Source organism: Numenius arquata, chromosome 7 (genome assembly GCF_964106895.1).
Source record: "Numenius arquata chromosome 7, bNumArq3.hap1.1, whole genome shotgun sequence".
NCBI classification, from domain to species: Eukaryota; Metazoa; Chordata; class Aves; order Charadriiformes; family Scolopacidae; genus Numenius; species Numenius arquata.
Window position 1 is genome coordinate 46,632,273 of NC_133582.1, and position 25,903 is coordinate 46,658,175.

A 25,903-nucleotide genomic window follows, 5' to 3' on the forward strand; every position below is an offset into this window, starting at 1 on the left:
CAGGGGAAAAGTGTGATGAGAAAGGAGCAGCAGAGTGAAAATGTTATGTACTGACTGTAGTCTTCATCCACCACCCTCCAGCACTGCTGGGGACAGGGTAGAGGAGTCAGGAGTGAAGGAATGAAGATGGGTCTGGCGGTGGAAAAAAGGATAGTGTGGAGGGAAGGTGGTGTTTTAATTTTTTGTGTTTGTTTTCTTGCTATCAAAATCTATTTTAATTGACATTAAATTAAAGTCTTTTTCCCCCAAGTCAAGTCTGTTTTGCCTATGACAGTAACTTGTAAGTGACCTCCCTGTCTTTATCTCGACCCCTGAGCTTTTCCATCTTATTTCCTCCCTCTGTCCTGTTAAGGAGTGGGGAGTGAACGGAAAGCTGGATGGGCATTTGACTCTTAGCTAAGGTTAACCCACCATGTTATCAAATATCTATGAATCTGGCCCTAAATGTTATATTTGAATTTTTATTCTAGCTTGTTGTGCTGCAATTACTGAACTGGTGCTCAATGAGACTAACGCTTACCAGGTAGTACAGGTAGGAAGACTTAATTCAATAAAGTAAGTCATTATAGTTTAGAATTTGACTTAATTGTTCTTATTAGTCACTATCATTTAATTAACAAACAAAATGCATTTGAAAAGGATTGGAAAATGTGCCTTTATATAACTTTAGTATCTCTGTTTCTTTATACATTTACATACAGAGACATATACACAAAGATATCAACATATGCGACTAGTTGTCTGGGAGAATAAACAGCTTTATTCAGACAGGGTTCATTTTGGTTGACATCTTGTGCCATGCTTTTGCCATATGCAAAATAGGATAGTAAATAAGAGTAAACATGACATTAACTGAGAAAAACAAATTCTAAATTTCATGAAGCCTTTTAAAGCAAACTCTGTGCAGCTTATTGTTGGAGCGTTGTTGTTTCACAAACAATTTCTCTTTTCCTCAGAGTTTGGTATTTCTGAGATAACTTCCTGGCACTCCATCCCCAGGGTTGTGTTTCTAAACTGCATTTTAAAATGTAATATTTAAATCAGCTAGAATCAATGGTTCTGAAAACTGTTCTGAAAACTTTTCTTAAAATCCCTGCTATTTATTCCAGACATAGTCAAAGTCACAAGTATTTCTATGCAAAAGAGTGCTATTAATATTGACCTTTCTCCATTTCTAGGCAAATGGAATATATACAATAGCAAAGCTGATTTTACCAAACAAAAAAAGGAATGTTGAAAAAGCTAATTTATTACAGGTAATTCCCTTTCTTATCATTGCACATTGAAAGCCCCTGAGAATTTTTTATTATTTTAAAGTTTATTTTAAAGTGCAGTAAAAAAAAAATCTTACTTATGGGGGGGGGGGAAAAACCCACCAAAACAAATCCAGGAAGAACAAATGGCCTGGGAACTAAAAGTTAAATGGTGACTCAGTTTCTAGTGTTCTGTTCTGATTTACTTTCTTTCTGGCACCTCATATAGTGTGAAGGAAAATGAATATTTTTCTTGTGATAAATTTCCTCCATTTTTTTCAAGTGGCCCAGAATCAGATCTTCTTTTTAGTGCCTTGGTCTTCACTGAAACTCACTGTAGATTTGACACTGTACTAATATCTATTTCTTTCTGGAGCATCTTACTGTGACTGTTAAATAAAATACAGGAAAACATCACATGGAGTAGAGCAAATGTCTATGTAGGAATAAATACAGAGCTAGTAAGTGTAGAATGACCCTTGGGTTTGCATTGTGATACCCCCATAAAAGTACTGGTTTGAGTCAACTTAGACTAAAAGTTATCAATAGTAATTAATTATCTGGTAGCTCTTCTCCAGCCTCTGAAATGGTGTTGATGTCTCTCTAAGCTATAAGTATTGCCAATGTGTTATCATTGTTAACTGCAGCTATTGGAATACCCTTTTTGAATTTCATAGGCGTTTTTCTTAGAATTCTCGCAATGCTGGTCTTGTTTCTTTACTGCTCCATTGTCTGTGTTTTCAACAACTACATTTTCATCTTCTTTCTACCGTACAACTGTAGTGATCTTACTCCATTATTTCAAGTGTGGCAGTGATTTCAGTCATTTATTCTGCATACGTACCATATATAAAGATCTCATCATGGCTTAACTGAAGCATATCACAAATGTTAAACGTTAATCTCAAAATACTACTGTAAGAAAGACAAATATAATTGCTATTTAAAATATCTGTTTATCTTATTATTAATCTATTATCATGTCCCTTCACTGATGGGTTTTCTACAGAAAGATCTATGCATATTCTCTAAAATGAAAAACTTTCAAGGCAGCGTTTATGGCCCAGCCAGTCTGGGTTACTTTGTACAGCTGAGTTTTGACTGTGATTCTCAGTGGAATGTTAGACATGGTAACAGACCATCCTTCTCCTGTGATTGGGGGAGTTTACTTTGGACTAAAGAGAGACATTACCTGTAAAAGAAACAGCCTCTTAGCAGCATTAACATACATTCCTTTTCTACAAAATTTCAATTATCTTGCTTCCTTCAAAAGTAGCATTTGGCCTTTATTTTCTTCATTTAATGCATTTTCTATATATTGAAAGATTTCTTTTTAACATGGGGATTAATTCTGCAGTCATCGCTAAGACATTGTTACCATTCTCTAAATAGGGGTTATCACACTGGACTGTAGTAGTGTTTTAGTCACTGATGCAATAAAGTAATTCTAAGTTATGTTAAAGGCATTTACTATTTGCCCTGTTTCAGATATCAATACCTTATTTCCTTTTGGCTTAGTTTATACAGTCATCTTTGTTTGGTCAGCCATATATATGCCATATTATTGACTCTTGATAAACAGAATTAAAGATGAGTTGTATACAAGCATACATGTTAACTACCTGCTGGTGGCTGTTTTAAAAATAAACTTTCTTAAGTAGAGATCATATTGAAAATAAGGTACATTAAGACAGAAACTGAGATACATAGAGGTCTCTTAAAATATGATGAACCTAGTATTAAAAAAGTTGGCCATTCTCTCTTTTTTTACTTTCCTTTTTTGTCCTCTGTTAGAACTTATGGTGTTCTACACCGCATTTTTCAGAAAAAATGCAAAATGCTGTTTCTACTGCATCATTATAAAACCACTGTTTACATTTACCTTTTTCAGTACTGGAGAAGAGAGCAGGTCTCAAGTCTTGAGATATCTGCAAATAAAAAGAGATGATGAAGAGTTAGATGTTCCTCAGCATGTGCTATAGCCATAGTCACCCACTTTTTTTTTACTTTTTTTTTTTCCTTAATGGCCCTGCCTACTTTTGAAATACAGGAGGAACTTAATATTATTTTTACTCTCTTCATTATCAGGTTAATAATGTAATCTATCTAGTCATTTAAGTATAAAGTTTACCGATGTGTAAAGTCAAGGGGAATCCTTGACGTTTATCAGTGTCTTTTCCATTTTTTTATAAGTTTGTCATTAATTTGAATATTTGTCTTGCTGTAGTGTTATGCATTCAGAGCCCTGAGATTTCTCTTCAGTATGGAAAGAAATCGACATATCTTTAAAAGGTATGTTTACAAAATGTTTTGTCAAACTTTTTTAGGATAGCTTTCAAAAGTCATTGCTCCAACCAGAAAGACATGTTTTTTAAATGTCATTTATTTTCAGCCAGAAGAAATAGTAATAATGGGCAGCTCTGTTCTGTCTACAGCTCCAGACATCCATTACTGCATTGCATGAGTGTCAGCCTACAAGATTTAGATGTTTGGTGTGGAGACTTCTGTTGTATGCATGCCAGGAAGCTAACTCTGGAGGGGCTCCTTCCTTCCTCATGAATCAAAGTTTTAAATATGTTGAGGACAGATTTAATATTGTTGGAGACAAACCATACTTTTATCCTGAAGATTAGCAGATGCAGGTTACAGCCCTGGATAGCAGCAAGGAACTGAGAGCAGTAAATTTTTCCTGAGCCCTCCACTCCTTCACATGGGAATGACTTTGCATCAAGCTGGTTTTCTTGGGACTGTTGCTGAAAGGTTTGGATCAATAAGGAGAAAATGTCTTTCATCAATTACCCATTTTTACTAGTAAGATGACAGTTTCCGCAAGTTGGCTACAAAGGCCATGTAAAACCTGACAGTTTGATTTGTGGGATTAGGATAGTAATTATTCTGCCTAGGACGTCCCTCTGTCAGTAGTGTTTCTTTAAGATTTTATTCTGTACCATAAATTACTAGAATTCTAGATGTAACTTTTGTGTTATTTTTACTTTTAAAGAGTAGATTTTGTACTGAAAGGTTCCCAGTTTGTAATGAATGTTCATGATTGGTATCAAGTTTTGAAAGTGATAAATCTGTACTAGTTTGTTGTCTTTTTGTATTTTTCCAAATGCCTTAATCTTCTATATTTCTACTTCTGCCAGAACTTTAAAAAGAAGCAAACCTTCAGTTAAGCTTGTCACTAATCAAATATTGCCTACTATCTGTTAGCTTTTGCTTTTCTCAGAGTCTTTCTCATCTTTTAGATGAGACAAAAATTGGACAAAAATTCTAAGATGGGTGTCATGATTCTTTAAACGCAGACAAATGTTAATCCTATCACTTAATGCATTACAAGAAGGAATTCAGATAAAGTGACAACAAGCATAATATGGAGTACTATAAGAAAAAAATAGGAAAATTACTGAAAACTCAGGAGGTACATTGACTTTAAAAAGGCTTATACTTGTTTGAAGAACTGGTATTTATATTAGTACCCAACCAATGAAGGTTGAAGTCTGACTTTTGAAAGGTCTTTTGACTTCTATGTATGTAATGTTAGAGGGTTAATATCTGAATAAGACTTGGAGCACAAGTCTTACGAGGAGAGGCTGAGGGAGCTGGGGTTGTTCAGTCTGGGGAAGAGGAGACTGAGGGGAGACCTTATCGCTCTCTACAACTACCTGAAAGGAGGCTGTAGAGAGGTGGGGGTCGGTCTCTTCTCCCAAGTTACAGATGATAGGACAAGGGGTAATGGCCTCAAGTTACGCCAGGGGAAGTTCAGGTTAGATATTAGGAAATATTTCTTTACTGAAAGGGTTGTCAGGCATTGGAATGGGCTGCCCAGGGAGGTGGTTGAGGCACCATCCCTGGAGGTATTCAAGAGAGGAATTGACATGGTGCTCGGGGATATGGATTAGTGTTGGGTGGTGTGGTGGTGTGTGTGTGGGTTGTGCATGGTGTGTTGTGTGTGTGTGTTGTGTGTGTGTGGTTTTTGGTTTTTTTTTTTTTTTTTTTTTTTTTTTGGTTGGACTAGATGATCTTAAAGGGTCCCTTCAAACCTAGGTGATTCTGTGATTCTGTGAATAGATTAGTAAAAAATAATCTATTATTTAGAAGGTTCTAAAGTAAGTTGTAATAATAAACATTGAAAATTCTCTGCTGTAGATTAATAGCTACTGTGTATGCTGTTTCTAAAATATATCAAAATCTAAACCTTTGTAGACTTTTCCCTACTGACTTGTTTGAAATCTTCATTGATATTGGGCATTATGTGCGTGATATCAGTGCTTATGAAGAGTTGGTATCAAAGCTGAATTTATTAAAGGTAAGTAAAAACCATCATAGCTTTAAGAAGAAGTATTCTTTACACATTCTTAGTACAAGAAAGGCATGAAATATTTTATATTTATTTATTTGTCATTTAATTTATAACCAGGACAATGAACTGAAGCAAATTGCTGAAAGTATTGAGAACATGAATCAGAATAAGGCACCTACAAAACATATAGGCAATTACGCAATTTTAGAGCACCTTGGTAGTGGAGCTTTTGGAAGCGTATATAAGGTAAACTTCCTTTTTGGTATTAATTTACAGGTTTGAAGGGAGGCTTAATGAAGAGGGTCTAATATCACTTTTAGGAACTACCATCCTTTGAATTTCAGTAGAGGAATGCAGGTGTGAAAAGACATTTGTGGATCTGAGCTTGTTAGTATTTACTGTGATTTTGTTTGTCCCCCCTTTTTATTTATAAGATTGACCTGCATGCCTCTTAGGTTTTCTACTTCTACTTTCCTTTAATTCCTTTCAATAAACAGCATTTCTGTCTACTGCAAAGGCTTACAAATCTGTGTGAAACCACCAAAATTCAGGCATGTTTTATCTGAAAAGCAGCACTGAGCACAGATAATGTTACTTCAAACGCTGTGGCAAGATCAGCAGTGTACTGTACTATGGGGCTCTAGTTCTTTTGGCTAATGGCATGATATACAGAAAAAGATATGATTGTAACTTTTGTGAGACAGGTTTGGATTCTGATAACTAATCTGGTAGCCAAAATAATATCCTTTCTATCCCTATCCTATATTAATTTTACAAGGATTTTAACTTTTTCATAGGTTAGAAAACATAATGGACAGAATCTCCTGGCACTGAAAGAAGTCAATTTACACAATCCAGCATTTGGAAAGGACAAAAAAGACAGAGACAGCAGTGTAAAGAACATTGTCTCTGAATTAACCATCATCAAAGAGCAAGTATGTCTCATGGACTCTAGTTTCATGTATGGGCATTCTGCTGTTACCATTATTAACTGTGAGTTCTCATATGGAGAGCTGCTTGGCAGAAAAGGACCTGGTGGGTGGTGGTTGACAGCCAGATGAGTATGAACTGGCTGTGTGCCCCGGTGGCCAAGAAGGCCAACAGCATTGTGGGCTGTATTGGGAACGGTGTGGTGAGTAGGACTAGGGAAGTGATCATCCCCCAGTACTCAGCACTGGTGAGGCTGCATCTCAAATACTGTCTTCAATTTTGGGCCCGTTGCTACAAAAAAGACATTGAGGTGCTGTAGTTGGTTCAGAGAAGGGCAATGAAGCTGGTGAGGGGTCTGGAGAACAAGTCTTATGAGGAGTGGCTGAGGGAACCGGGGATGTTTAGCCTGAAGAAGAGGAAGCTCAGAGGAGACCTTATCGCTCTCTCCAACTACCTGAAAGGAGGTTGTAGCAAGGTGGGGGTTGGTCTCTTCTCCAAAGTAATAACTGATAGGACAAGAGGAAATGGCCTCAAGTTGCACCAAGGAAGGTTTAGAGTGGATAATAGGAAGAATTCCTTCACCAAAAGGGTTGTCAAACATTGGAACAGGTTGCCGAGGGAAGTGGTTGAGTCCCCATCCCTGGAGGTATTTAAAAGATGTGTAGATGTGGTGCTGAGGAATGTAGTTTAGTGTTGGATTTGACAGTGTTAGATTTGCAGTTGGACTCAATGATCTTAGGAGTCTTTTCCAATCTAAACAATGCTATGATTCTATACAGCAGGGCTTCCAGCTGCTGTTACTGTTTTTGTCTGATCAGTACAATATCGGCCCCTTTTACCTGAATGCTGTCAATATTGAAAACCTTCTTACTAGTAGCAGTGCTTATTATTAAAGATTCTTACTTTCTGTGTTGGCAGTATTTGAACTTTTTTCAGGGATTATGTAAATTAAAACTGTGACAGAAAACTGACGAGTCTTTCTTCCATTTAATGAATTATTTGATTTAAAATACAGTGAGAAGATAGTCTTTCTTGTAACTGAAAATTAAAAAAACCGGACTGATCACTAGTGTTCTTAGGCTAAGAAAGCCAATACTTTGATGCAGGCGTAATTGCCTGTCTTCAAATTTCATTTACTCTCCTTTGGTTATTAAGGGGAGAGTGGATAGAAATCATCCTGTGTTTTCCTCCTGATTGCTCTAGTAATGTGCAACGCTTCTCTGTGTTTGGGGTGGCAGTGAAGGTCTACTGCACTGCAGTTCATAAGCAAGTTTGTGGAATCCTTCCTTCCAATGCGTAGCTAAACATTCTAAATACTGTGCCACCAGTTTAACTATTCTAAACATCTACATTTCCTTCCTCATTGTAGCTTTATCATCCAAATGTTGTACGATATTATAGAACCTTCTTGGAAAGTAAGTATAAATGCAGAGAATTACCACATTGTACATAATGAAGAAATCGAAATATATAATAAAACCACTTACAGCTTGGAAGGAGTATGTAATATTTGAGCAATAAATGGTAATATTTTCTTCAAGAACTGCTACAGTTCAGACAGGCTTATATTCCTTTAAAATTAAAAAATGGTGAAAAATAATGTTTATATTTGTTTATCTATCAGTAAAACTAGATGCAGTGTAAACATGTAGAAAGCATTATTCTCATCCTATACAGGTAAAGATCGAAAATTTACAACCGGAGTGCTAAGTAAGGAGAAAAGCTATAGTGACTAGTAGAATGAATGATATAGATTACTCAGTCATATTGTTTTAACTTTCTTTTTTATAGATAGCTGCATACACCTGCCTGCTGAGTGATTATCAGGCAGTGAATTCCTTATAGTTGCTGTGATAAAAATTAAGGAAAAAACAGAATAACAAGGAGTAGAACTATGATTAAAATGTATTTGTCTGTACAAATAAGTTTTTAAAAACAAAAAAAAACCAGTTTAAAGAATATGTTAACTTTAAATACTGTATTTTCAAATGCCTTCTGTATAAATTTAGTTTCTATTAATTCTTTCATATAGATGACAGATTGTACATAGTCATGGAGCTCATAGAGGGAGTGCCATTGGGAGAGCACTTTCACTCTTTGAAGGAAAAGAAACAACAGTTTACAGAAGAAAGAATATGGCATATATTCATCCAGGTAAGGGCCTCAATTTTTTTTTGCTACCAGGACTTTCCTGCATGTAATTAATAGCACCATTTATGTTTGTTAGGCTAATAAATGACAAAGTAATGTTTATTATATCAGGCACTAATATGTGCCCTTATGTAGATTGTAGTTAAGAATCTTTGTAAGGCTCTTTCTGTTTGGTTTTTAAGCTATGTCTAGCTCTTCGTTATTTGCATAAAGAGAAGAGGATTGTTCATCGAGATCTCACTCCAAACAATGTCATGCTGGGGGATAAAGACAAAGTTACAATTAGTAAGTGGAACTACTTTACTTGAAGAGAATTTCCCATGATGTATGTGAGAGAATTTCAGTAAAGAAACCTCAGAAGGTTTCAGGTTCCTGGGCATTGGTCACCATATTTGGGAACTAGTAAATTATTACATTTTTATACTGTTGTGTAAAATAATTGCTAATGCAAATTTTGTGATCATTGCCACTGGGTGTCATCAGCCATGACTATTTTTTTGCAGCTGTTTATGTCAGATATGATGGAGGACATGATTTAGCCCTAAAAAAATTAAACTATAGTTATGCTTCAAGGCCTTTTTTTATTTAATTTAGCATCAGCAAGAATATAGAGATAACCAGTTTAGATAACAAGTGCTAATGATCATACAAAGTATAGCAGCCATCTGTTCTATTCCAGTTCTACAGTGCAATTTTTTAGTATCCATCAGTTGTTCCCAGTGATCAGCTGCAGTGATGTGCTATTTGTCTAAGGCTGTAGTAAATATTCTTGACGTATACTTCTAAAGTCTCCACAGTTTTGAGGCAGGAGCCTAGGCAGGTTTCAGGATAGACTTTGAAAGCAGTATGTGTGTGAACAGTACAAAGTATAGCCAAGTTTTACTCTTTGAGTGAATTAATACAACCTAATACACACAGCAAGCCTTACAGGCAATTCAGATTTAAAGTTCTCAAAGAACTACTGCGTGCCCTCTTACTGCTCATGACACAGAACTAAACAACTTGAATACTGCAGAATTATTGTAAGAAGCCTTTATGCAAAAATCAATCTTTCTTCTTTAAAAATAACAGGGAAGTGTAGACTTATCCACACATCCAACCACAAAACACTCAGCTGTAATAGGCCAATATACTTAGCAACTGTTGTTTTGTAGTAAATATTTTTACCTGACGATGTACATACTTAAATTCATTCATTATTAAATTGTGTATGCTAAAAAGCTTTGATTCTTAGTAATGATACAATTTTGAAAGAAGATGATTTAATGGAGCATTTATCCCTGAGTGATGAAAATAAATATTCAGAATATTATTTTAAAGTAAAGTATCATAGAGTTGAATTTTATATCAACATACTGCCACTGAGGGGCACTCTTGTCTTGATTTAACACCTTTGCTTTATCTCTGGTCCAATCTAGATATAAAGAAATGTAAATGTACTTTCAAATGTAGGCTCAAAATTGCCATTGAAAAGCATTTGTATTTCTGTCAAAGTTTTACAAGATTTGAGGAAAATTGGAAGAACTGAAACTTATTTTGCCCATTTCTACAGTGATTTGTTTGAAACTATTGCAATGTTAAACAAACACTTACTTTATTTAGTACTTTAATTAGTACCAGTGTACATGGAATTTTCAGAGGGAGCTGAAGACCTTTTACCTATTGCTTCTGAATTTTACTGACCCTTGTTGTTTTACAACCTTATTGAAATTAAAAATAATTTACTTTCTTTCCAGTGATAATAAACATGTACTGTATGGGTGCATGCTGTGGTATTATGCCTAACTCAAACAGTCCGTGTATTCCAAAGACTGGAGCATTTGCAATCTTGATAATTATATCTCACAGTATTTGTGGATAAGTGTACAATACATTTGACAATTTCAAGTGGTTATAGATGAAAGTTAATACAAAATGTCAGATTAAGCTGGAAGCATATGGTCAAATATTGCAAAATCTTAAATCTGCTTCTGCAGTGAATTTAACCTGTCAGCTTTTATAAAGGAGGTCTGCTCTAAGATCTACTCAGAACTGTAGTTCTGTATTTACAAGCTACATAGTCATCCTTAAGAGAGAGAGTTCAATTTTCTGGACGCTTTCAAATCTCAAAACTGTCCAAACTTGTCTTAATCTAACTAGAGTATTATTCCTGTGGACTACCTTTGAAGCACTGTTGTGCGACTATGTAATTAAGATATGGTCTCCAGTGGTCCAAATTATTTTGCTTCATAAAAGAAGTTTGTATATGTTACAGTACTGCTCTTTTTTCTTTTCCTCAATCAGTCCTTCTGGAAATAATAACTCTCTTTGCTATGAGAATCTGCAGGCTGACAATATAACAAAGGCAGCTTATTCTTCTGTAACTAACGTTCTTCAAATTTATTGTCTTTAGAGAGGTGTCTTAGTGTCAGACTCTCAAGGTAGATTTTGATTAAAAAACAAAGGAAAAAGAAGTAAGTGAGGAACACACTGGTGCTTCTATAGGCTAAGTGCTTCTACAGGCTAAGGCTTTAATTCTGGACTGTTCATGGCTGTGCAGCAGCTCCAGAATTGAACTGCTTTTAGAAAATTCTGAGACCCAGAGGTACGTGTTTCTCACCATGTATGCAAGAACAGAGCCACTGACATTCCAAATCCCATGAAGACCTCTCATACAGTTTCGGAGTTTACATTGTTTGAAAAGAAAAGGAGTGCATAGTGTGGGAGAGTTCCCACCTTGCTGTCAGTACAGAAAAAAATAAACCTGCAAAAGAATTACACTTGCTTGTCCTGAATTAATGGAGAAATGTTCTACAGGTGGCCCTTGTAGAGCAGTTCCAGAAGAACTTGGTAGGCAGGGACCTATAGTGAAAGGTGGCTGAAAAACAGAATTCATACAGGCAGAGAACTCTGCAACTGGCCTGGCACAATGCCAGATTTAGTTATGAGGGACCTTTTCCGGAGGTGGTCTCTGAATATCATCTCTATAGGTTTTATCTGAGGTAAGAGCGGGAAGAATTTTTGAATCTGTATAGTTATGATGTATTTTCTTTTTCTTAAATATTGAGTGGGATTAGACACTCTCCTTATCCAAGTCTTTGTTTTGTGTTATTTTTTTTTAATTTATGCAAGATAAAAATGCGCATCTTAGGGCCAGGAGGTGCTTAATTCTAATATGAAGATTATATAACTTCCTTTGCATTTCCCATGACATCTTTTACACATCAATTAAATCTGAGTTATCCCAGTCTTTTTCAGGCTCTTGTAAGTCATGTGTTGTTCCAAATGGAAACAGACATTTACAATCTGATCCTAGCCAGGCTAGTGGTGATATAAGATCTCTGTTTCTGAATGTAGAGAACTTTAAACATGCTGGTTTTATGTAGTCTCTGGAACTGCCCACCCTACTCATTTGTTCTGTTTCATCTCTGACATAAATGTGATTGGAAGGGGGCTATAACTACTATCTCTTATGTTGGTACAGCATTTAAACATAATTGATAGACCTACAAATTCTCAAAAACATAAATATTAAATCATGCTAACCTGCAATTTCATAAAACATCTCATTCTAAATTGGTAGAAAAGTGATACTGAAACTGTACATCTCTGAGCAGGTTGAATGTCTGATTTATAATTTCTGACACACACAAAAAAAGACTTTTAGGCACAGCCTGAATAAAAGTTGTTTTGTATAAGGTTTTAGAAATTCATTGAACCAATATTGTCTGAGGCTCTCAGTTTAATCTGCCCAGCCTTTTAATAAAACATTGAGAAGTTACAGTTTTCTGAATTGAAAGTGTGTATCTGCTTTTATTGCAGCTATATTTTACTGCAGCTGTATTTTGTTTCTAGCACAGCATATTTCTGTCTAGAGCTCCACAGCTGCATCTGTAGGATGCTGCATTTGTACGACAAAACAGAAGACTCTGTAGATCATCACTTTTCCTCAGTATCATTTAGTTGCAGAAAGCTTTAGATCTTCATGGTTGAAGAGGGCCGTGTGGAATCACTGTGACACCTTTGTGATCTGATATCAAGGAGAATTGTGAGGGGTTGCATACGCTCTTTTGGGTGGCATGCTCTGTTTAATGTTTAGTACACATGATACAATAGCAGCAAAAAGGATCTGTGCGGAACTGAAACCTAGGATTATATATATCAGCAGAATACTAGTTTTGAGACAACTCACCGAAATACTTCTATTCATAGCAGGCAGCCATGAAGTGTCAGAATGGTGAAGCGAGTGACACTTGTTCAAATAGTTACTGGATGCTGGAAGAAAGCTACCTGTTAATTTTGTAATTCAGAATACTTATTTGTTGAGTGCACTTTTTAAAAGACTTATTGGCTCTTGATTCTGTGCTATTCCCAGAGAAGCAGCGGACACGAGGTAAAGTGGATGTAACTAGTGTCTGTTTTGTGTTAGTCACTACTTTTCAGAGTCACTCAGATCACTGCTAGTTTTTTTGCAGATTATATGGCTCATTTAATTATATGGCTTCATTATCAGAATCCCTACCCTTCATACTAAGATTCAAGGAAATGCTTGTAGCACTTCATTGTCAGAGCTTCCGTAATAGGTTGAGTGGAATTTTCCACTTGTTAATGTTCGCAGTGTAAGCCAAGCATTCTGGACACTATTGGTGGTTTAATAGCACAATTGCATCTTTCTCTACAAATCTCAGTTCTAGATGTGGATCAATGCTAATGTTCTTAGTGCAGAAGATACAAGCTTCACAAACCTGACAGGTAGTAGACTGAGTTTATGAAGCATTGACATTAGAACACTGAAAGAAGTGTGATAGAATAGCTAGAAGGTGTATTTGGGAATGATGAGAAATTAATTCTATTCCCATTCTACTGATGGAAAAGAGTAGAATAAGCATGTACTACTGTTGATTAAATTGCAAATTAACTTGATTTTAAGATATGCTTTTATGTAACATAAAGTTAAAGTTCTATTTTTATCTTCCCAATTACAATAACTCAGCAAGTTGCTGACAAACTTTCTTGATTATAGTTGCAAACTTGCTGAAGAGAAGTGATTTTGGCTCATCCTGAGCCTTTCAGCACAGAATAAACTGTTCATTAGGGACCTAGTGAAAATCTGACCTGAGTAGGTCTGAAGTTCACATATCTGGTGAATTTGATACACCATTCATCCTGTTTTTTGGTTTGCTTTTCTTCTTTGTGTGCGTATTTGATTTTAGGGAAAATTAATGCCATTTTCAAGTAGAGTTCAAATATAAATTAAGGCAACAAATGTGCAAATATGGTAGCAGTGGTGCTAAGATGCAGTATCTGGAAAATTTTCCACTTGTTTTTACTATAGAAGGTCAATCTATCTATTAGGTGAAATCTTTGGTAAATAAAACGGCAAATGAAAAACCAGCTCTGTCAATAAAAAGAGAAAAAAACCACATTGTAGGTACCTAAAATGCTCATTTTAAAGAGACTGCTAAGATTTAGAAAGTTTTTGTAATTCAGCTGTTATGAAAGTTGAAGAGATCATTCTGTAGGAGGTTAAGATACTAGTCAAGTCAGCCTACACACTTTTTCATAGTTCTCTCTTTCCTGGCACATTAATCTTTTCTGAAACAATTTTACTTCATTATCACTTACTCTGCTACCCTAAACACAGTGTAAACAAGTGAAAACAAGTGAAGAAGGTTGTTTCAGAATCTAAAGGATTATGACTGCATCATTTTGTGGCAATTTTTCTTCCTATTTGAGGTCTGTCTTGCATGGTTGTTTGACTATTTTTTAATTAATTTTGTTTAGTTTTCTAGATTCCTGATATACAAAGGAAAAAACCCTCAAGGCTTAATTTTTACAATCTCTGTACAGAGTCTAGTCAAATATAATAATACCATGGAGAGATATGTCTATAGGTAATGAATTGCTGGTGAAATTGCATGTCTAGTCATAGTTTATAAAGATCCATCTAATGGTGAAAGCTTGTTAGTTTTTTTTATTGTCTTGGAACAGACTTAAAAATAATCTTCATCTTCAATGAAGGATGCCAAGCTTCCAACCACTAGAGAAATTAGCTGTAAAGAAATTACATCAGTTTAGGTTGCACAGTAGACAAAACACCAAAAACTATTGCCATGGAAATTTTATTCTAGAGAACTTGTTTACTAAATTGTTTGCCTTTTTTTGTGTGAGAATGGAAGCTGTAAGTTTTGTGTTTCATTGTGAGATTGGTGAGATTTGTGATAAACTGTATCTGTGTTCACACACATAGGTGTGAATTGGTTAGATCTGGCTTCTGAGGAAGGGCCCATTTCTTACTAAAGAGCTATGTCTTAATGCTTGGTGTACCACTGAATGAATTAATGTAGTAAATTAAATGGTTCAGTAGGATTTTGAATTTCAGAAGTGACCAATAAGATCATAACATAAGAATCACTAGATCAGACCAAAGATTTATGTGGGTCTCTCTCTGAGCTAAAAGCTGACACTTGGGTGACGTTCATAAGAAGTTGAGCAAGTACTGAGTTATCTTTCTCTTGTAATTCTGTTCCAGCTTCAAAAAGACATACTGCTATGGTACGAACTTTCAGGGAATTGCTAAATTTGAATTGTCACAATGGGTCCTCATTAATCAAGCCTCAATTCACAGCTGAAACAATACCAGTTAATAGGGGTCATCTTTATATTTGGTCATATCTTCATTTAATAGTATGGGAGGCAGTTGCAGTTCTCAGAAATTATTTAATTTGTTTGTTATTGTAGCAACTTTTCGCCAAATAAATTTGTCAATTTTTTTTACTGAATAAAGAATCCTGGAGTATAGAAAGTGTAGACCAATTTATAAGCTGCAGACAGATGCCTAAATAAATTAAAAGAAGCAATTTCACTAGTTCGATGCAGTTCAACATTTGCCAGTTTCTTTTCATTCAATTCTGAATTATGGACTTATAAAAGCTTAGAAAAAGCATTTATTTTTGATGTAAAGCTGCTTGTCCCATGCTTTACGTTCCCTAGCTCTAGCAGCACCAATTCTATTTAGGAGCTTCTTGCTGGTGTCAAGACAGTTTAGCAGAATTTGGAAGAAGTTATTGCCTCTGACACAGTTTTTTTCCTCCATTTCTGAGGACCTGAGCCTAAAAGGAAGAGAATATATCTACTCCACCTGGCCGATTTTTCCTTTGCTTTCTTTTTTCCAGATAATCACTAATGTATTAAAATAGATTACTTCCAGAACCAAGATGTCCATCTCTCCTTTTTCCTTTCCGAAATCTTTCAAGCATCAGGAACTGAATTTATTGATTGATTAAATGTCTTAATACTCTTTCTTCATAGAATATTATGTGAAGAATTCTAAAGGAGGAAATTTAGAATTATTCACCCCAATTAATTCAGGGAAATGTCAACATCACAAAAAACTCTGGTCCTTTTGGGATTAATATTCCCTGGAGTGAACTGCCTGAGGACTGTCTTAAGTGAAAGGGCAAAAGGGAGGCTTCTCAGCGATCCTGTTAATTGAGCATTCTTTCTAGTTATATTTTCCAAGCACTGCAGAGCTAGTCCATCTTTGAACATTTTCTTCAAAGAAAAATGATCTGTGGGCTGGGTCCCTAAGATTTGGCTTTCTTATCAAAGACCCTTTTTTGAACAAGAGACCTACTCCTTTTCAGACCCTTGAGGCTGGCACTGAGCAAGAGCCAACAGAAACTTTTTCTTACCTGTGTTTCTTCTGATCTGCAGCTTTTTTTGATGAGTAGAAACATTTTGAACTAAAATGTTTATGAACTATCTCACTGTAAAAACAATTGGAATAGAAATGCTATGGGCTCTGTCCAAGTAGAACAGGAGCCTTAAAATATTTTAAACAATATTATTTACCACAGAAATCATTCAAATTCTCCAGTAGTATTACAATCCAAAATTTATTAACAGACCTTAATGCAAGCCAGGATGCTCTTGGCCGCCTTGGCCACCTGGGCACGCTGCCGGCTCATGTTCAGCCGGCTGTTGATCAATACCCCCTGTCCTTTTCCACCAGGCATCTTTCCAGCCACACTTCCCCAAGCCTATAGCGTTGCATGGGGTTGTTGTGACTCAAGTGCAGGACTCAGCACTTGGCCGTGTTGAGCCTTATACAGTTGGGCTCAGACCACCAGTCCAGCCTGCCCAGATCCCTCTGTAGAGCCTTCTTACCCTCAAGCAGATCAGCTCCTGCCCGACTCGGTATTAACTGCAAAGGTGCACTCAATCCTCGACGGTTGAATGAGAACCTGGAAGGAGGTTGTAGCGAGGTGGGTGTCAGTCTGTTCTCCAGAGTAACAACTGATAGGACAAGAGGAAACGGCCTCAAGTTGCACCAAGGAAGGTTTAGATTGGATAATAGGAAGAATGTCTTCACCAAAAGGGTTGCTAAGCATTGGAACAGGCTGCCCAGGGAAGCACCTGAGTCCCCATCCTTGGAGGTAATTAAAAGGTATGTAGATGTGGTGCTAAGGGACATGGTTTAATGGTGGATTTCACAGTGTTAGGTTTGCAGTTGGACTCAATGATCTTAGGGTTTTTTTTGGACCTAAACAATTTTATGGTTCTATGATTTTCTCTTGCTCTCTGTGTTTGGATTTAATAAAGTGCAATGTATCTTAGCTGCATTGAGGCAGCAGTAGAGTATTGAATTGAAAAAATAAATTTGAACTTTTTGCATGGAACTTAGATTAAAAACATCATCTCTAAAGACTGTGTGACAATTTTGTGAAAGACTACCTGATAATTACATAAAAGGCACTTACATTAACATGATCATCTAAATCTACAACTTTTGTCACAAGGTAAGGCTAAGATTCACCATTATTTCTTACCAAATGCAGTCTTCAAATGAGCTATTCAGATACTAGACCCCCTGTACTCCTTTGAAATTGAATTTCTCAGAAAGTCCACCCTTCCCATCTACCATAATTTGAAGGAAAACAAAATAATCATTAACTTCATTACATTATTTTTTCCATTAATTTGGGCATTAGATCACTGCTTATTAGATAATTACCATTGTCGTGCAGTTTATTGGCATATATTAATAGAAACCTGAAACTGATCATGTAGTTTGAATTGAAAGCATCAGAGATGTGTTTATAATATTTTTAAAGCTGGTAGGCCTGATTCAAACATAAGTTGATTAGTGTGGAGATAAGAAGACAGTATGGTCCGGTACTGCAAACTGTAAAAGATAAAAAGATAAAAAAAAACCCCAAACCTCCATTCCGCCCTCCCCCAGCTTTCAGCTGTTGTGAACCAGCACTGGTTGTCACGTCAAGAGGGTGGTTATTGACATGTGAATCTCTCGTTCTTTATTGTAGCTGACTTTGGGCTTGCAAAGCAAAAGCAGGAGAACAGCAAACTTGCATCAGTGGTGGGAACCATTCTATACTCATGGTAAGTACTCCTGCATACAACATTCAGTCCAGTGACTTCCGTCTTCAAGGTTACTTTTCTGGAGCAGAGAGACAAGTTACAATGGTGTAAGAAACAAGGTGCAAGTTACCCACCCACAGCTACTCTGCAACAGTTGGTTTCCTGCCTATTTTGGTGTGGCCTATTTTTGGACATGGTGGTTACCGTGGGTTAAGTTGGTGCAAAAACGAAGTAACTGTGGTTGTGTAGTAACGTAATCATCTGTCTATATGCTTATAGTTAAAGAAATGTGTTTTCAAGTTATAAAAATATGTAGTTAAACAATATAAATTATTTTTAATGGCTTTTAATGTAATTGTTGCTTCAATGTTCAGTTACGTGTATGTGTGGACAACTTACCTATGAAAAATATTTGAAATTGGTGCTAGTGGATTTGGTTTGGATTTTGGTAGGCACTTGGTTTTAATAATTAAAGTATTTTCTGAATTTTGAAATTTTCAGTGGTGGAAAATCATGACACATTGTTTGCAATTTAAGTTTAGTAAACTCATAAATGACTGCTCTAAAATTTTGCTGTAGACAATACATTATTCAGGCTGCTGAATGAACTGAGTTTCCTTTGGCATCCCATTTGTGAGCGAGCCAAAGTGAGGAACCATATTGTGTTAAATTGTGGTACCGATATAGCTGCCTAAATTCCTAGATTACTACTGATTTGTGTTTTGTTTTCTCAAGAGGATGGAATAGAAAGCATTTCCTATCCAAAAGGTTCCCCTTAGTATGTAAACAATGTGTGTAGTTTAGAGCATACATGCATGTCAGATTCTGTCAAACAAAAGTAATTGTGGGCAGGACAGACTATTGACTTTTGTGGTGCATGATGTATAAATAACAAACGTGCCTGTTAATTGAGGTTACTGTATTGGGAACAAAAGAGGGCAAATGTAATCTGGGTAAAAATCTAAATTGTGGAAAGCACAAGCTCAGTATTAATCTAAGAGGAATTGATGTATTCTGGGCCTGCCATTTAAGATGAGAATTTCTGTTGATTGAAATGTAACATCAGAAATCAATTAAGGAATTGCTAATCCGTGCCACAGTTCTGGACCTCTCCATTTGCAACATTATTGGTTAAGCTTTGCCTACCCTAATTACTGCTGTATTAAGGAAATATGTTTACAATATGTTCAGCTAAAGCCTTGCAGATCCAAATGTTCCTCATTCCTGCATGGGCTTGTTCCAGCTTCTTTGCAACACCTTTTTACATACAGCTGCTGTTCATTCTCTTCAGAGTCACTCTATTGCCTCTACCCAGTGTGCAGCTTTCTAAGTTCAGAAGTTGGTTTTCTTCTTTTAGGGACTTTCTGGTGCTTTTCTTCCTACTATGAGAAAGTGCCAATTCTGGCTCCTGTAAATAAAGTGAAGTTGATTTGGCATAGATAATAGAAAAAGAAAATGAATGACACATAAACAAAGAATGTTGCACAGCATGCAGTCTATGATAGCGTTTCCTGTTTTCATCAGAACTTTTAATTTACAAAATACCTGCGAATAAGAAGAAAAACCTGACAGAACATTATATCCTATAAACTGGTATTTCTTCTAAGACCACTACACTGGCTGGGATGCTGACAGTATCTTTCTCAGAAGTTAACAGGCGTTTTTGATGTCAGTCGTCTTCAGTCTTCTTTTCTGCTGTGGTGACCACATGTGATGGCCATATATCTGTCAGAACACTTGGCCTGTGTGCTTGTAATAAGTAATTAAAGACTCCAAGCTATTAAGGGAGCTACTGGTGGCGCTTCTGAATTAAGAGAGGGAGAGTCAAGAACTCAGGCATTCAGCAGTTGAGTATAATTCATGTTGCCACTTTTGAAATTGTTACTTGTGATTTCCTAGTGCCAGAATGATAATGATTGACACTTAATCCCTAGAAATTGCTAAATCCTAAAATGGCTTCAAGAGCGAGTCCTTGTAGTGTGTTAAGTATTCAAGTCTTATACCTTGAAGACTAACGCTTATGCTGCTGCTTAGTGAGAAAAAGAAGGTGATTACAAGGCCGCCTTAATTGATTCTCCAAATAATTCTGAAGAAGCACAGTCTCTGAGTAATTCACAATCTGTGAGTGATAGTTTGGGTAGTTAAGTGTAGTAAGAATTTGGTGTAGCTGGTTATGTGCCTTCTTTCTCAGCTCCTCTGAAATACTTGTTTTGTTTTGTTCAGTTATAACTGGGCAGAGAAGCTGCTGATGAGAAGCCATTGTGCTCTTTTACACAATGGTTATGGGTCTTAGAAGTGTGACGTTCCAGACCATGCCCCAGAAGCCCTCAGGGTCACCGAGTTATAATTTTCTTATCCTATCTAGATTCACTTTTTTTTTTTTTTCCTGTTAGATTCTGACACTGATGTCTTTGAGTCTTTTCACATTTTGTAGGAAATTTTTGGGAATAGTGTTCTGTAGATTTAAAAACTTTTTTTTTTTTTTTTAAATTTTTTTAACTGTTTGCTTATAACACATTTATTACTATTCTCATACCCTGTCTTTGTACATGGAAGTTCACATTGGAGCTAGGACTTTGGCGATTCTTTTTCTACCTCTTTGACCAGTTCTTTGGATACAGGCATGAGGATAAAATATCACTTACGTGTTGCAGTCTCTCAGTAAGTGGTCTTTCGGAACATGACTTCTCAGTTCTGCTCCACAGGCAAAATCATGGAAGCAGTGATCCTGCCTGTCTGCAGTCAGAAAAGAGAACAAGGATACAGTACTGATGTCTTTGTATTTAAAATGTATGCTTGAGTAATATTTAAAACAACGGGCTAAAGACAATGTCATAATAATTTAAGAATGATGAAAAGGCATTGCAGACAGCTGAATGTACTGGATGCCACAGTCAAGGTACTTGACTAGTACTGTGTGTGACAGTGGGCTTTTTGATATGGAAACCTGTTCACAAGGAACGAGGTGAACTAATTGAGTATTTTACCCCAAGTCATGAAGCAGAAGTCAGAGCCTATAGACTTAATCAGTGTTTGGACTAGATTTTTTTTGTTGTTGTTGGTTTTTTGTATGATTTAAGTAGATGTGAAGGACTATAAAATAATCAAAATATTGGGTATGCATACCTACCAAGAGCAGAAATATTAGTTCCTGCACAAATAAAAGTAAAGCAGGAAGAGAAAGAACTGTGAGACAACATTGCCATTTCAGAGTGGCAGAAATTGCTTTCTTCTGAATTGACAGGATAGTAGTTCTGGGTAGTTTGAGATACAACCTGCCCTTCATGGAGTAGACAACACAGTACAGAAACAAAATAATAAATGGCAAAAGTAGTGTCTGATGCTTGTTGTTTAAATTTGGCTATGTAGCATTATGCAGAGTTGTTCAAGTTAAAACACATCACTATATGTACCAAGCATGTTTGTATTTGCAGTTGGCTGAATCAATTTGCTAATGCAATTTTTAAAAACTGTCATCATAAAATAACAGCAGATACTGTTTTATGTTTAGAGAGGGGCTTATATAATTATGCTTTGTAATTGTGATGGTTTTTAATTTTACTTCATGCTAAGTTTTATTCTACTCTCATACTAATTGAATTCCTTTTAATTGGTTATGTCCTTGAATTAAAAAAATCCAGCAATGTGCATGTTTAGAATACCAAATGTATTAAATGGATTTGTTTACACTTAATACATTAAAAATTGAAGAAAAGACTGCTTTAGGGAATTGGTAATGAATTCTTAAGTCTTTTCTCCATTTCATAAGTCACCAGAAACAATCTGCTCCAAGTTAGTGGTGACAGAGTCTTTATTATCTTGCTGTCTTGACGGCCTTCCCAGAAGAGACACAGCAAATTATACGTGGTTATAGGGAATGATGTTTCCTTTCATGTGTACCTGCCATTTCTTTGTTTCACAAAAAGGTTTGTAACTCATGAAGAGAATGTATCAACAACAGATCAAGAGATACAAGTTAAAGTTAGCCAAGTCTCGGTTACGATAATGGCTTTTGTAATTGCATATGTATACAGAAATTTTAGAAAAGCTCTGGAGAATTAAGTAAATTTTGAGATTGCAATGGAATAGAGAATCCCATTGTGATTCCTTGAGAACTTGACTGATCTGAAAAGCTGTTGGGAGACTGTGAAGAAGAGCAGACCCCTCAGGTATCATTAAGAAGTAGGTGAAAATGTTCCATGTTAGTTGGCGAACTAACTTGATCTTTCTGAAATATAATTGTTCTACAGTGTTGGAAAACTGATACACAGAACAATGTTATGTAAAATTTGGCTTTTTGTGCTAAATTCTCGTTGTGGTGTTTTGAGGAAACTCAGTGGTAATTAGAGGTACTATTTTACTTGTGTCCCTCACCTCCTCTGCTGTGGAGGAGAAAATATTCCTTTGACCTTAGTTTCTGTTTATGGACTACACAGTCTGCATACTGTGTTATGGTACCCCGAATTCTTTTCTAGTACTGGTCACTGCTTCTGTTTATAACCCAATCTTGTGAGAGAACTGCATAAATCAATATTGTGATATGATTTCCTGCAGAGATCTGCAGTAGGTGTTTTTTTCTAGTTGCTTGTTCGGATGACATGATAATATTTTCACTTATTTAAGGCATTTTTGTGTTGGGAAGGATAATGTCAGATGAGGGAGTGTGTTGTACTTTCATATGTACTTAATTTTTAGCCTGCTTTATCATGATACATGACCAAACTGGTTACCAGTTCTCCCAGCAGTTCTTTCTTCCCCCCAAAATAGCCTCTGAACTATTTTACCAATTTCAACTGAATTTGAGAGTTTAGATTCCTTCAATGTGCATGTGAAAACTCGGTGATGGATAGCAACTAGAGACACAATTTAATCTTCTTGGTGAGAAAAGTTTTTAAGTTCAGCTGAAATGTTATCTTCCAAATAAACTGCTGTACATGCTGTCATGTGACAGTAGTTTGGTGTGTTTTGATAACCAAGAGAATAGGAAACTGAAGGTACTGTGGTGTGAGGAAGAGTAGAAAACTAGTGAAAAACTAGTCTTGTGCTAGTTTTTCCATTCATGGAACAGCTGGCTCCTGGAGAGGATTTGCTGATTTGATGAGAAAGGTAACAGGAATTAAATAAGCCTTTCAATATATTAATACAGCATTTTTATCAGAGAATCTTCTGAAAGTTGATTAATACAAGTATTAATTCTGAGAATGAAACATAGCAATGAAATGTAATTGTGATAGTGTGGTTGTAGTTTAGGCATAGGTTTATAATAAAGCGTGTCAGCAAAAAGTCCAGTGCCATTGGAGGTGGAATCCACAGGGACAGTATAGCTGAGGACAGGCAGATAATGGTGTCTCTATCTGTTTGCCACAGTGCAGCTCTGCATAGAGTATTATGTTTCATTATGGACATACCATGGCTAAAAAGATAAGATGGATGAATTTCAAGGATGAACATTGTAAGTAGTTGACAGAGATTGACTTATAAAAACAAGACCAAATGATTTAACTTTATATAATTTTCATTAAGTAACAATTTTGGCTAAATAACAACTGTAACCTCACATTTGAAATGTACTTAAAGCCACATCGAGTATTACATACCATTATACATGGGAATAAAACTGGAAATGATGTGAAACAAAGTAAGGAAGCATGAAGATGTCTGTGTTTATCTCTGGAAAAGTGTTTCAATGGAAAAAATAGAAGTCCCCATCATTAAGACATAACAATACTAGACAAAATAGAATGCAAAAAAGTCTTGGACTAAAAGAACACACGCCACTTTGGAGGTGACACAGACTACTTCATACAGATATTTTTTTCTATCCTAAGAAGAGAAGAGTTGTTTACTCACAAAGGCTTAGAAGTAGCTTAAAGTCATAGCATAGGTTTTCCTGATGAAAGGGAGTGTGAAACATACAGGTTAGTTTCTATACTTGTTTTCTAACAAGTGAATAGTGCTGATCTAGGTCCTAAAGAGTTACTTTGATGCTTGAAAAAAATATAAAAATGGAAATATAGCATGTAATAATTTTGTAGACCCCATGATAAATGTAAACTGCTATCTTTAAAAAACCCAAAAATACTCTTCTACCAACATAACAGATTTTAAGCCAACAATGTACTTCTTGGAAATAATTCTTTCTGTAGAATTTGTATAACAATTCTTTTAACGTATATTAATTATTATGTTATTCCTTTGGAAGACATAATAATAATGAGTGAACTCTTTATTAGAATAAGATTAGTCATTTCATCAAACTAACTTATGAGCTTGCAAACATCTTTTAGTCCGATGTGGCTGGTATTTGTTTGCTAGAATTATTCTTTTTTAGCTTTTGAGTAATATTAAATGAGCTGTGTCTAGATGAACTATGTTACTATGACATATGAACTTCAGGACTTAGAATACCTTTGGTGGGTTTTTGTTTGTTTGTTTGTTTTTGTTTGTATGTTATTTTATTTGTTTGTTGTGTGTTTTTTGTGGTTTTTTTTTTCTTTTTTCTTTTAATTCCCATTGTCTTCTATCTTAGATGTCAGTCATATTGATATCTTGGCAGATTCTTACTGTTTCTAAATCTTTACTATTTCTTGTTCTGCTTTTCTGCTTTACTTTGCTGCTCGGTATATGGTGTGCTGATTTAATTCCTAGTGTCATTATATGTCATCTTGCTGTCTTTGACGTTTCCTTAATAGTGTGTTTGCTATTTTACCATGTTTTTGGTGGTCAGTTAAAGCTTTTTGCTGTGTTCATTTGGGTCTTGGGCTTTAGTTTCTGGTGCGGCTTTTGTTCAGTTCCTTGCTTTTTCATAGTAGCCACATTTCAAAGCTCTGTCAAGGATTGTTCAAACTGCCTTAGCCTTTTCTTGGTTTGTTTCATCTCTTTTATGCTATTTCTTGTGGGTTTTTTTTTTCACAGCTGAGTTTTTGCACAGAATGATAATTTTTGTTGTTACAATAACTTTAACGGTAGAATAAGAGAAAGCACATGCCACTGTAACAGTAGAGTTCTGGGACTATACGGAGACATTATTAGAGTATGCACCAGAGTGATAAGTGACCATGCCTCATTAGAGAAATATTAATACTGCATTTTTAAGGGTCTGCTTTCCTCTTTTTAGCCTTTCCTATTTTAAGCAGTAGTAGATTCACTGTCTATTACAAGGAATGGCAGGCCAGCTGTGGTGTAAGAATTACTGGAGGCAGCATGAGGTATGCTAGGCACCTGGCTGAAAGAACAGCCACATCAAGAACTGACGAATAAGTAGGAGACTGAATGTTTGTAATACCCTTCTAGAATAACTGAAATAAGGAAAATAGTTAGAATCAGAAATATGATAGACATCTGGTTAAGAAATGCTATAGAGGGGCATTGATGCCTTCTAAATGAAGAAGAGGTTCATGTTTGAGTCATCTGCAAGCAGAGCAGGCTGTATTCTTTCCTTCCATTTCCTCTCTTACCATAAGCAACCATATTTTCTGCTTGAGATGCATCCCACGTCTTTTATCAGGGTCTTATTTAAAATAGACATTATGGAAGAGTCTGTTTTGAATGAAAGAGGTAAAAATAAATTATTTCCTGATATTGAATAGCTTTTGTGGGTTTAATAATTTGGAGTTAAGTTTCCTTTAATGATGATACATTGGCAACTGACATTTTCCACACCTAGAGTCCTCAAACTTCTTGGCTATGGTTGGTCATTGCTTATTTAATTTGCAGTAGGTTTTGTTGATTACTATTTACAAGTTAACATGTACAGTATTCACTTTCTACTTCCTATCTCAAGAAGAGGCTTTAGTTTATACCTAAAAGGAATTTTAGAGATAATTTACAGAACAAAACTATGGAATTAAATGTTTTTCTCATCGCAGGATCATGTGACAGTTCAGTTTAGGCCACTTGCCCTATT

At 35.8% G+C, this 25,903-nt stretch overlaps 1 protein-coding gene across 3 annotated transcripts in view; it reads left to right on the plus strand.

Annotated features, from left to right (window-relative positions):
• The window catches only part of NEK10 (NIMA related kinase 10), an 86,588-nt gene that overhangs the window by 14,968 nt on the left and 45,717 nt on the right, over positions 1-25,903 (plus strand). For all 3 annotated transcript variants that reach the window (XM_074150335.1, XM_074150334.1, XM_074150336.1), the window contains exons 13-22: positions 471-532; positions 1,179-1,256; positions 3,481-3,545; positions 5,460-5,562; positions 5,674-5,802; positions 6,354-6,491; positions 7,856-7,901; positions 8,519-8,640; positions 8,820-8,922; positions 17,943-18,018. In XM_074150335.1, coding sequence (XP_074006436.1) covers positions 471-532; positions 1,179-1,256; positions 3,481-3,545; positions 5,460-5,562; positions 5,674-5,802; positions 6,354-6,491; positions 7,856-7,901; positions 8,519-8,640; positions 8,820-8,922; positions 17,943-18,018 — 922 coding nt within the window. The remainder of the gene's footprint in view (positions 1-470; positions 533-1,178; positions 1,257-3,480; positions 3,546-5,459; positions 5,563-5,673; positions 5,803-6,353; positions 6,492-7,855; positions 7,902-8,518; positions 8,641-8,819; positions 8,923-17,942; positions 18,019-25,903) is intronic.